Raw genomic sequence first — 12,882 nt, forward strand, 5'->3', positions numbered from 1 at the left:
TCACTTCATCAGATGCATACCGTGGAAACTGCAGCAGACTTTATATATACACAGAGAATATGAAACAATACCTCCTCCCACCCCACTGTCCTGCTGGTAATAGCTTATCTAAAGTAATCATCAGGTTAGGCCATTTCCAGCACAAATCCAGGTTTTCTCACCCTCCACCCCCCCACACAAATTCACTCTCCTGCTGGTGATAGCCCATCCAAAGTGACAACTCTTTACACAATGTGCATGATAATGAAGTTAGGCCATTTCCTGCACAAATCCAGGTTCTCTCACTCCCTCACCCCCCTCCAAAAACCCACCCCCATACACACACAAACTCACTCTCCTGCTGGTAATAGCTCATCCAAACTGACCACTCTCCAAGTTTAAATCCAAGTTAAACCAGAACATCTGGGGGGGGGGGTAGGAAAAAACAAGAGGAAATAAGCTACCTTGCATAATGACTTAGCCACTCCCAGTCTCTATTTAAGCCTAAATTAATAGTATCCAATTTGCAAATGAATTCCAATTCAGCAGTTTCTCGCTGGAGTCTGGATTTGAAGTTTTTTTGTTTTAAGATAGCGACCTTCATGTCTGTGATTGTGTGACCAGAGAGATTGAAGTGTTCTCCGACTGGTGTATGAATGTTATAATTCTTGACATCTGATTTGTGTCCATTTATTCTTTTACGTAGAGACTGTCCAGTTTGACCAATGTACATGGCAGAGGGGCATTGCTGGCACATGATGGCATAAATCACATTGGTGGATGTGCAGGTGAACGAGCCTCTGATAGTGTGGCTGATGTTATTAGGCCCTGTGATGGTGTCCCCTGAATAGATATGTGGGCACAATTGGCAACGGGCTTTGTTGCAAGGATAAGTTCCTGGGTTAGTGGTTCTGTTGTGTGGTATGTGGTTGTTGGTGAGTATTTGCTTCAGGTTGCGGGGCTGTCTGTAGGCAAGGACTGGCCTGTGTCCCAAGATTTGTGAGAGTGTTGGGTCATCCTTTAGGATAGGTTGCAGATCCTTAATAATGCGTTGGAGGGGTTTTAGTTGGGGGCTGAAGGTAACGGCTAGTGGCGTTCTGTTATTTTCTTTGTTAGGCCTGTCCTGTAGTAGGTAACTTCTGGGAACTCTTCTGGCTCTATCAATCTGTTTCTTCACTTCCGCAGGTGGGTATTGTAGTTGTAAGAATGCTTGACAGAGATCTTGTAGGTGTTTGTCTCTGTCTGAGGGGTTGGAGCAAATGCGGTTGTATTGCAGAGCTTGGCTGTAGACGATGGATCGTGTGGTGTGGTCAGGGTGAAACCTGGAGGCATGCAGGTAGGAATAGCGGTCAGTAGGTTTCCGGTATAGGGTGGTGTTTATGTGACCATTGTTTATTAGCACTGTAGTGTCCAGGAAGTGGATCTCTTGTGTGGACTGGACCAGGCTGAGGTTGGTGGTGGGATGGAAATTGTTGAAATCATGGTGGAATTCTTCAAGGGCTTCTTTTCCATAGGTCCAGATGATGAAGATGTCATCAATATAGCGCAAGTAGAGTAGGGGCTTTAGGGGATGAGAGCTGAGGAAGCGTTGTTCTAAATCAGCCATAAAAATGTTGGCATACTGTGGGGCCATGCGGGTACCCATAGCAGTGCCGCTGATCTGAAGGTATACATTGTCCCCAAATGTGAAATAGTTATGGGTAAGGACAAAGTCACAAAGTTCAGCCACCAGGTTAGCCGTGACATTATCGGGGATAGTGTTCCTGACGGCTTGTAGTCCATCTTTGTGTGGAATGTTGGTGTAGAGGGCTTCTGCATCCATAGTGGCCAGGATGGTGTTATCAGGAAGATCACCAATGGATTGTAGTTTCCTCAGGAAGTCAGTGGTGTCTCGAAGGTAGCTGGGAGTGCTGGTATCGTAGGGCCTGAGGAGGGAGTCTACATAGCCAGACAATCCTGCTGTCAGGGTGCCAATGCCTGAAATGATGGGGCGCCCAGGAGTTCCAGGTTTATGGATCTTGGGTAGTAGATAGAATATCCCAGGTCGGGGTTCCAGGGGTGTGTCTGTGCGGATTTGATCTTGTGCTTTTTCAGGAAGTTTCTTGAGCAAATGCTGTAGTTGCTTTTGGTAACTCTCAGTGGGATCATAGGGTCATGGCTTGTAGAAACTCGTGTTGGAGAGCTGCCGAGCAGCCTCTTGTTCATATTCCGACCGACTCATGATGACAACAGCACCTCCTTTGTCAGCCTTTTTGATTATGATGTCAGAGTTGTTTCTGAGGCTGTGGATGGCATTGCGTTCCGCATGGCTGAGGTTATGGGGAAGTGATGCTGCTTTTCCACAATTTCAGCCCGTGCACGTCGGCGGAAGCACTCTATGTAGAAGTCCAGTCTGCTGTTTCGACCTTCAGGAGGAGTCCACCTAGAATCCTTCTTTCTGTAGTGTTGGTAGGGAGACCTCTGTGGATTAGTATGTTGTTCAGAGGTATTTTGGAAATATTCCTTGAGTCGGAGACGTCGAAAATAGGATTCTAGGTCACCACAGAACTGTATCATGTTCGTGGGGGTGGAGGGGGAGAAGGAGAGGCCCCGAGATAGAACAGCTGCTTCTGCTGGGCTGAGAGTATAGTTGGATAGGTTAACAATATTGCTAGGTGGGTTGAGGGAACCATTGCTGTGGCCCCTTGTAGCATGTAGTAGTTTAGAAAGTTTAGTGTCCTTTTTCTTTTGTAGAGAAGCAAAGTGTGCGTTGTAAATGGCTTGTCTAGTTTTAGTAAAATCCAGCCACGAGGAAGTTTGTGTGGAAGGTTGGTCTTTTATGAGAGTATCCATTTTTGAGAGCTCATTCTTAATCTTTCCCTACAGCAAACAGGGAAAGATTAAGAATGAGCTCTCAAAAATGGATACTCTCATAAAAGACCAACCTTCCACACAAACTTCCTCGTGGCTGGATTTTACTAAAACTAGACAAGCCATTTACAATGCACTTTGCTTCTCTACAAAAGAAAAAGGACACTAAACTTTCTAAACTACTACATGCTACAAGGGGCCACAGCAATGGTTCCCTCAACCCACCTAGCAATATTGTTAACCTATCCAACTATACTCTCAGCCCAGCAGAAGCAGCTGTTCTATCTCGGGGCCTCTCCTTCTCCCCCTCCACCCCCACGAACATGATACAGTTCTGTGGTGACCTAGAATCCTATTTTCGATGTCTCCGACTCAAGGAATATTTCCAAAATACCTCTGAACAACATACTAATCCACAGAGGTCTCCCTACCAACACTACAAAAAGAAGGATTCTAGGTGGACTCCTCCTGAAGGTCGAAACAGCAGACTGGACTTCTACATAGAGTGCTTCCGCCGACGTGCACGGGCTGAAATTGTGGAAAAGCAGCATCACTTGCCCCATAACCTCAGCCATGCGGAACGCAATGCCATCCACAGCCTCAGAAACAACTCTGACATCATAATCAAAAAGGCTGACAAAGGAGGTGCTGTTGTCATCATGAGTCGGTCGGAATATGAACAAGAGGCTGCTCGGCAGCTCTCCAACACGAGTTTCTACAAGCCATGACCCTATGATCCCACTGAGAGTTACCAAAAGCAACTACAGCATTTGCTCAAGAAACTTCCTGAAAAAGCACAAGATCAAATCCGCACAGACACACCCCTGGAACCTCGACCTGGGATATTCTATCTACTACCCAAGATCCATAAACCTGGAACTCCTGGGCGCCCCATCATTTCAGGCATTGGCACCCTGACAGCAGGATTGTCTGGCTATGTAGACTCCCTCCTCAGGCCCTACGATACCAGCACTCCCAGCTACCTTCGAGACACCACTGACTTCCTGAGGAAACTACAATCCATTGGTGATCTTCCTGATAACACCATCCTGGCCACTATGGATGCAGAAGCCCTCTACACCAACATTCCACACAAAGATGGACTACAAGCCGTCAGGAACACTATCCCCGATAATGTCACGGCTAACCTGGTGGCTGAACTTTGTGACTTTGTCCTTACCCATAACTATTTCACATTTGGGGACAATGTATACCTTCAGATCAGCGGCACTGCTATGGGTACCCGCATGGCCCCACAGTATGCCAACATTTTTATGGCTGATTTAGAACAACGCTTCCTCAGCTCTCATCCCCTAAAGCCCCTACTCTACTTGCGCTATATTGATGACATCTTCATCATCTGGACCTATGGAAAAGAAGCCCTTGAAGAATTCCACCATGATTTCAACAATTTCCATCCCACCACCAACCTCAGCCTGGTCCAGTCCACACAAGAGATCCACTTCCTGGACACTACAGTGCTAATAAACAATGGTCACATAAACACCACCCTATACCGGAAACCTACTGACCGCTATTCCTACCTGCATGCCTCCAGGTTTCACCCTGACCACACCACACGATCCATCGTCTACAGCCAAGCTCTGCAATACAACCGCATTTGCTCCAACCCCTCAGACAGAGACAAACACCTACAAGATCTCTGTCAAGCATTCTTACAACTACAATACCCACCTGCGGAAGTGAAGAAACAGATTGATAGAGCCAGAAGAGTTCCCAGAAGTTACCTACTACAGGACAGGCCTAACAAAGAAAATAACAGAACGCCACTAGCCGTCACCTTCAGCCCCCAACTAAAACCCCTCCAACGCATTATTAAGGATCTGCAACCTATCCTAAAGGATGACCCAACACTCTCACAAATCTTGGGACACAGGCCAGTCCTTGCCTACAGACAGCCCCGCAACCTGAAGCAAATACTCACCAACAACCACATACCACACAACAGAACCACTAACCCAGGAACTTATCCTTGCAACAAAGCCCGTTGCCAATTGTGCCCACATATCTATTCAGGGGACACCATCACAGGGCCTAATAACATCAGCCACACTATCAGAGGCTCGTTCACCTGCACATCCACCAATGTGATATATGCCATCATGTGCCAGCAATGCCCCTCTGCCATGTACATTGGTCAAACTGGACAGTCTCTACGTAAAAGAATAAATGGACACAAATCAGATGTCAAGAATTATAACATTCATAAACCAGTCGGAGAACACTTCAATCTCTCTGGTCACGCAATCACAGACATGAAGGTCGCTATCTTAAAACAAAAAAACTTCAAATCCAGACTCCAGCGAGAAACTGCTGAATTGGAATTCATTTGCAAATTGGATACTATTAATTTAGGCTTAAATAGAGACCTGGGAGTGGCTAAGTCATTATGCAAGGTAGCCTATTTCCTCTTGTTTTTTCCTACCCCCCCCCCCCAGATGTTCTGGTTTAACTTGGATTTAAACTTGGAGAGTGGTCAGTTTGGATGAGCTATTACCAGCAGGAGAGTGAGTTTGTGTGTGTATGGGGGTGGGTTTTTGGAGGGGGGTGAGGGAGTGAGAGAACCTGGATTTGTGCAGGAAATGGCCTAACTTCATTATCATGCACATTGTGTAAAGAGTTGTCACTTTGGATGGGCTATCACCAGCAGGAGAGTGAATTTGTGTGGGGGGGTGGAGGGTGAGAAAACCTGGATTTGTGCTGGAAATGGCCTAACCTGATGATTACTTTAGATAAGCTATTACCAGCAGGACAGTGGGGTGGGAGGAGGTATTGTTTCATATTCTCTGTGTATATATAAAGTCTGCTGCAGTTTCCACGGTATGCATCTGATGAAGTGAGCTGTAGCTCACAAAAGCTCATGCTCAAATAAATTGGTTAGTCTCTAAGGTGCCACAAGTACTCCTTTTCTTTTTGCGAATACAGACTAACATGGCTGTTACTCTGAAACCCATGAATACAATGGATCTCATTACTTTTCAAATCCATCGCTGAAAACTGCTGAAGATGCAGCCATTTCCCCAAGACAGCCCTTCGGAAAATTAAATACATTCCTTACATCTCTTCACAAAGCACATTAGATAAAGCATCAGATGCCCAGCAGTTACTGAGAAGCTGATTTCTAAAGGAGACTGAATTCACATCAATCCAGCATGATGTGAATTCAATCTCCATTAGGCGCAGCCAAAGAGCTGTTGTGGGCAGGGGAAGTTGGTGCACTCGATACAGCTAAGTTGCTCCCTTCATCTTGGAATTCATGTTAATTCTCTCTCTCTCTCTCTCTCTCACACACACACACCCCGTTTTAAGATTCTGGTGCTGTCGGAGGGAACAGAGCAGCCATCTAGAAAAGGGCTTTGAAGGAAACATTTAAAAAAGCTGAAGTGAATTTGCTCTGCTTACCAATGAACAAGGCTGCAGAGTGTCGTATTGTTGTCTGTGAGCTTTCCAGGTAGTCTAGGGCCTGGAACAGGAATTTGGGGATGTGGCTCTTGTTGTTCTGCATCTGGAAAGAAAGAAGGAAGAAATGCACAATATACAAATGACATGTTCTCCCCACAGCGAATAGTCCAGGAAAGCCAAAGCATATAGCCAGGCCATGGCAAACGCCAATACGAACCCATACACCAGAGCAGCACGTCTCTGAAGTCACTGTTGTGTTCTCCAGAACCTCCGCTTTCATTTGAAAAGACAAAAGTTTGGAGGTCTGACAGTTGTGGAGGAAAATGTCAACAATGGGAACGGATTGTAACTCCTGCAGAAATGAACCAGCAGAGAGCCTGGAATAGAGTCTTGCAACCCGACCGAAGCGGATGGGTCCTCAGGCTGTGGGGTTAGAAAGGTTTCCCTCAAGTCCCCATTCACCCCTCTCAAGGCACAAGGAATTCACCTACCAAGCACTTCCCGACACTCTTCAAGAGCTGTGAGGAGCCATCCCAGGCCATGCTGCGGAACAGCCTCTTCAAATGAGCCCAGCCGAGAAACACTGCGCAGCGGAAGAGCGTCAGTTTACATCGCTGCAAGAGAAGGGGAGACCAAGAGGGTTCTCACTGAGAGAGGGATAGTCTGGGGGACATTGGACCTTCTCCACCCCTTGTGCTGTGTGCTGTGAGGATGGATGAGGCACGAGGCTCCAGCATGGAGTGAAGCCGGGAGGAGAAGACTCTGCTTGGGCAAGGGGCTCTGGCGATGACTGGAGTGGGGGCCCCAGGGGATTCTGGCTCTTTGCTCTGAAGGAAATAATGACCGCGGCACTTACCAGTGTCACACTCTCCTCCTGGTCTGCAAGATGCAGCAGCAGCGGGAGCAAGCAGTGGACGATTTCCTGCTGCACGAGGGCTTTGTCCGGGTCCTGCACCCTGCTCACCACGTTGCCAAGCAGTGAAATGGCAGCTGAGCACACACTGCCCCTCTCCTGGCAATGACACGCAGGGGGTGGGGACGCCCGGTTAAAGCCAGGCAGTATCAGAGCAGAACGTGACAGAGTCATAATCCGCCCGCTGCTCCGGTTCCCCTGTGTGAACTGACTTGGCTGGCGGGAGCAGGGCGGACACTAGGCCAGCGCCATAGACATCTTGTGCAGGGCCTGAGACCCTGTGCAGGACAGCACAGCCCCAGGGTGTCCCAGAGGCAGTTTCTGTCTGGAGAGCCCAGAATCCCAGAACCTGAGAAGATTTGGGGAGAAGGAGGGAAGTCTGGTGGAGACTGGTCAGGGGAAGGGGAGAAGCCGCTGCTGGAGCCTTGCAGGGATTCGCTGCTACAAAACACAGCATTTCTTTTGCTCTTCGGTGCCCCCGAGAGCAGGGCCATTCCTGACCCACCTCTTTCCTGCTGAGAATCTCCACCTCTTTGGGGGCCTGTGTTCTCCAGACAGCTGGTCATCTGCCCAGGGCCAGGCCCCCTCTCCCCCAGGCCAGGCTGCAGCAGGGGCTGGGAGCATGGCGCTGAGGCTGAGCTTCGGCGAGAAGGGCTCTGACAGGGAGGTGGCTAAGCAGGACATTCCCCACCCATGGCGGGGGCGCTCCTTGGAGGCTCCATGGCAGGCCTGAGGGGCGGGAGCCAAGGAGATGGGGAGAGAGAGACAAGGGCATCAGAGACAGGTGGAGCGGGGGGGGGGCATGGGCTTCTCCTGGGGTTCCAAGCCTTACGTCATCAATGAAGGGACGAAGGCTGACTGCAATGTCCTGGGAGATGGAGCCAAGCCCCTCCCTCCTGAGGAGGTAGATGATGTCTCCGGCTTTCTGCATGGCCTCCTTGACACACGCTCCATCCCGGTCACAAAAGCTGGCCACGGTTCCTGGCAGCTGGGCCTGTAACCATCTCACGTGCAGGAATGAAGAAGGCAACTCATTACTTTCCGGGGTGACAGCCTGGAGCACATGCTGGACCACTCCCGCCTAGGAGTAACCATGGATGGCACAGCCCCCCAACGGGGCAGAAAGTCATTCTCCTGTCACTCTGTGCCAGCTGCTCACTGTAACCTTTGTCGTTGCTCACCCCACCTCCCCCATTGCATCCCATGTGCAATCAGGGCTCCGCTCATGGGAGCAGGGAGCACGTCATGCCTTGATTTGCTCAGGAAAGCACCTCCACCATTTGAGGGCTGTGTGTTAAACAACAAGGCTTGTGTGTGGATCTCGTTCTCATTTCCGAGCTATTTGAGAGACATCGGCTTCCTCGGTCCCCTGGGCAATCCACGCCTCTCACCTTTTCTGGCTGGAACACAATACTGCCAAGGCCTCGCAGACTGAGCTTACATATGACGGGATTTGTGTCTTTGGTCCATTCCATGAGCTGCGCCTGGAGCTCTGATTTTGTCAGCACTGTGTCAATGGAAGGACTCTGGAGAAACTGGAAAGAGCCAAATCAACATCAGGTTGAGGAGCAGAGGTCTTCCTGGGGGGTCTCTTCCCTGGACAGTCGTCTTTACCAAAGAGCCACTTACTCCCACCCAAAGTCTCTGGTGAACAGGGAGCCAGTTGCTGCTGTTTCAGTATGTTCATTCCCAAAAGTTGGACTAATGCACAAATCACAAATCAACCCCCAGGGAAAGGGGTGTCTCCAGGCCTCATTGAGCGCCATGTAGAGACCCCTGGGACAGAAGAAAAGCACAACCTCAGGAAAAGGTGAGGAGAGAAGCATGGTCTTGGGGCACTGGAGAAACCTCTCCTCTTGTCCCATAATCCCATCGAGGCACATCCAGCCAGGAGCAATCTCACCCTGTCTCTCCCTCCCTCTCTTTGCCATGCCCCACAACCATCCTTGTGCAGAGAGGACCTAGCTGGCGCTAAGGCTGCTGAGCTGCTGACAATGTGCCCCAGAGCTTACTGGCCTGAGCTGCTCTCCAGAAAGCGCCCTTGTGCCTGTCAACTAATGAATCTCACCTCAATACAGAAAGCCATGGCGATCGTTCTCTGCTCCTCCTCCCTCTCACTCTGGACGATGGTGATTGCCTCTCTGAAAACTGCAGGGAGCTGAGGGTTCTCACACTCGATCATGGCTCTGGAACATGGAACAGAAAGTCCCTTGTGATTTTCAAGGGGGAGAGAGAGTTCCTCTCTAGTTTCTAGGCTGAGCTGGCAGCCTGGAACAGAGGAATATTTCACACGGAAATCCCATTCCCAAGAGAGACCCAGTGAGGAGGAAACTTTGGGCTCCTACCTTGCAATCAGGCCAACACCCTGTGAATAGTAATATCGGGAGGCTATCGTGTCCCAACCCTGCTGAAACTGGATGATGGCAAATTCCTTCCAGTAGCCGGGCATGGAGAAAAGAGTCTTCACAGCCTCCACTGACGTGCTAAAGAGAAAAAAATACCAGTGTCAGGCAACGAGATCAGCCCCAGGCATGGCAAATCTGCAGAAGTCCTGGGATACACAGCGTGGTCAGCAGTAGCTAGCCTCCCCGAGGATAGATCCAGTGTGATATCATGGTGCTTCCCTACCCAATGAGCCCTGTCTACACTGCCGTTTCATTGAGTTTCTAACCAATTAGTGACAATGTAGCTTCTTAAGATGATTGGTGTCATCACTCCCTATGGCTGAATACTTGGCTCTTTACTGTGACAGGTAACAGGACTCAAGCGGGCATGTGGGGTCGGATCCTTAGTTGGTGTAAGCGAGCAAAGCGATGTCAGTTTACACCACCTGAGGTGTCTTCCGGCGCTCTGGTTTTCCCGTGTAGATGGAAGCCCCTCACTGTGCCCACAGAGCCAGTTGAACGGGTCCCTCTTCCTCCTGCCTGCCTGTGAGGCTGAGATCCTGCAGGGCCTGGCCCCATGTGCTGACGGTGTGGCTCTGTCCGCGTTTGGGGACGGAGGCCCCCAGATTTGCTCAGCAGACAGTGATGAAAGCACTGACCCTTTGGCGGGTGGCACAGGTGGATGGATGCACAAACATGGCTGCTGCCTGAGTGTGTGGGGAAAGCAGCTGGCCTGTGGACGGCATCAGATGAGCGAGTGTGACTCACAAGAACACACGGCTCTCACCCCTTTTCCCTCAAGAGAGACCTGCACCCAACTGAGCCTGGGCCAACGACAGCACCCGAACCACCGATGGCCATGAACGGACCCCAGGTGTTTAGCAGAACAAATCTGTTCTTCCTTTTCCTTTCAGTCATTACCTTAGGGGGCTGAGGCAGCTGGATCCCTCCTCGGGGCTGGATGTCTCGCTGGCCATGTAGGTCCCTGGCAAGTGCAGATCCATCACATACTGCACTTGCCTGACGCAGAGGATGAGCAGCTGAGGATACATTTCCAGGATGGCTTCTCGGTATCCCCATAGGAAAAGGACCTCGTAAATGGTCTTCATGGCCTGGAGGGAGGAAAGCATTTCACTCAACTATCCCAATCTGTCCCCTGCCCCCATTGCCATTCGCAACTGTCCTTTTGTCATGTCTCATTTCCTCTCCGCCGTGTTACAAAAGAGGATTGGCTCCTGAGAGGGGAGGAGACATTTGGAAGCTCCTGAACCTTCCCCCATTCCTGGAACGGAAGCAGGATGGAACCCTATGGAAAGATCAGAAGAGTCTGGGTGACGTTATTCCCCGTTATTTCTCTTAATGGTGCAGACCCTGCACTTTGGCTTTCCAGCCGTGACTGGACGGGCTGAAATCATCCTGAGGAGATGTGTTCTCATAGGCCCAGTGTTTCTGGCCCAGTCAAACGTACTGGACATCTCAAGATCCCATGCTGGGAAGATTCTAGCCACAGTTTACAAAGCCAGAAACCTGGATACTTCCAAGAGACACCCGAACTGCACCTGCTCACTAAAGGGCCATCTAAAGCAGAAGACGACGGAGCCAGGGTACCAGCAGAGAAACCACTTAAGATCTGTAACTTTTACCTGGGGGAAACTTTATTTACACCTCTTTGGTTTGACTGGAGGTGGCCAGGACACACGAAGGCCTGGTCTACACGACAGAGTTAGGTCAACACAAGGCCACTCACCCAGCATCACCCTAACTATGGAATTTCCTTCCCATTGGCAGAACTGCCCCTGGGGGCCAAGTTCATAACTCCACGTCCCCAAGGGGCAGAGAGTCCAAGTCAATGCAGTTCGGTCGATGCAGTGTCAGCATGGACACCGCGTCGTTTACGTCAACTGACCCTCAGGAGCCTCCCCGCAATGTCCCACCCTGACTGAGAAATTGCGACAAGCGCTTCTGGTGAGGACGTGCGTTCCTGGCACCAGGGCTGGCTCCAGCTTTTTGGCAGCCCCAAGCGGAGAAGGGGAAAAAAAGAAAAACCTGATTGAGCTGCCCCCGAAGTGGCGCTGAAGAGGAAGAGAGGGAATGAAGGACCCGCTGCCGAATTACCGCCAAAGACCCGGACGTGCCACCCCAACTTTCTATTGGCTGCCCCAGGCCCCTGCTTCCTTTGCTGGCCCCCGGAGCCGGCCCTGGCTGACACAAGCAGCAAAGTGCAGCCCCACCCAAGGGATGGGCTTGCTGTGGCGGCTGTGAGCCGAGGGAGGTTAGGTCAGCTGAGCTGTGTAGTGGAGCTGTGGCCCGAAGCTCAGAAGGGGCGAAGCTCACACACAGACACACACACACACACACACAAAGATGCACCATCCTCCCTGCCGTGGCGGGTTCACAAAGTGACATCTCAAATCTCACTTACAGCCAGGGACACATGGCCGCTCCTCTCCTCCCGGCGTCTCTGCTGGAGCTTGTCCAGCAGCTGCCGCAGCACCTCCCTGGTGAGCTGGGGTTCTTCACCCAGGGCCTTCCACAGCTCAAGGGCACATCTGCAGAGTCAGAAACAGAAGTCAGACCTTCCCTGCCTGGCCACCTCTCGCCCTCCCCAGGGAGAGGCTTGCAATGTAGGCAGGAAAGGCGTCTCTCAGTGGAAACACCGATTGGTGTGGGGAGGCTGAGGCTGGGCAAGTCCCTTCAGAGAACGTTGTATTTATTCAACGCTGAGGCTGAGGCTAGGCAAGAAATTCAATTTCTTTCATGCTGCTCTTCAATTTGCTCTCCCATGTGTCACAGATTTGTCTCTGGGCAGTGCAGAACAGCATTGCAGAAGATGCTGAGAAAAGCCGGAGTTGTGACCTCTGGCTAGGGTCCAAGTTGGGTTTCACGGCCCCTAGGGACATGGGGATTGTGTTCTAAACACCTCAGTTGGATGACTCTGCAAAGTGACCAGCAATAACCAGCAGGACTCAGAGTTTACAACATATTGAGATGAAAAGAGGCACTCACCCCTCTCAGAGCTATTATTGCCGGCTGTCTGCAGACTCAGGCAGGCTGCACTGCATTTACGCTCTGGTCATGTGTGGATGATTTTTTGTCTTTTTTGCAACAATAAGGGCTGGAAATTTCTGTCTTCAGAGATTTACCTCTCCTGCACAGCTCCAGAAGAATGAGTGTATTTTTTGACCTATTCCTCAGCCATGGAATAACTAGGGATCTGACTACAGGTAACAATCCTGCCCTGGTCTGCAGGGGATAGACAGATGGGCCTCATGGGCCTTTTCCGTCTCTGTCTTCTCTCATGCACTAAGGAGCAGCCAGACTTCATGAGCCAGG

The 12,882-nt window shown here is 50.5% G+C and overlaps 1 protein-coding gene across 1 annotated transcript; it reads right to left on the reverse strand.

Moving 5' to 3' along the window:
* Positions 1-7,402: 7,402 nt before the first annotated feature.
* Positions 7,403-11,985, reverse strand: LOC144271889 (maestro heat-like repeat family member 5). Its single transcript, XM_077829492.1, has 5 exons — positions 11,972-11,985; positions 9,511-9,648; positions 9,234-9,351; positions 8,607-8,700; positions 7,403-7,443 (listed from the first exon to the last, which is right to left on the reverse strand). Exons 1-5 carry the CDS (start codon positions 11,983-11,985, stop codon positions 7,403-7,405), a joined length of 405 nt encoding a protein of 134 aa, XP_077685618.1.
* Positions 11,986-12,882: the final 897 nt, after the last annotated feature.

This window comes from Eretmochelys imbricata, chromosome 11 (genome assembly GCF_965152235.1).
Source record: "Eretmochelys imbricata isolate rEreImb1 chromosome 11, rEreImb1.hap1, whole genome shotgun sequence".
Lineage (NCBI taxonomy): Eukaryota > Metazoa > Chordata > Testudines > Cheloniidae > Eretmochelys > Eretmochelys imbricata.

What these genes read in the sequence shown, in the direction of transcription:
- LOC144271889 (XM_077829492.1), bottom strand. An exon ending in GGTGTTGGCCTGATTGCAAG is followed by an intron (nt 9,352 to 9,510) that starts GTAGGAGCCCAA and finishes TCCATGTTCCAG; the next exon opens with AGCCATGATCGAGTGTGAGA. An exon ending in AGACACAAATCCCGTCATAT is followed by an intron (nt 7,444 to 8,606) that starts GTAAGCTCAGTC and finishes TGTCCTGCACAG; the next exon opens with GGTCTCAGGCCCTGCACAAG.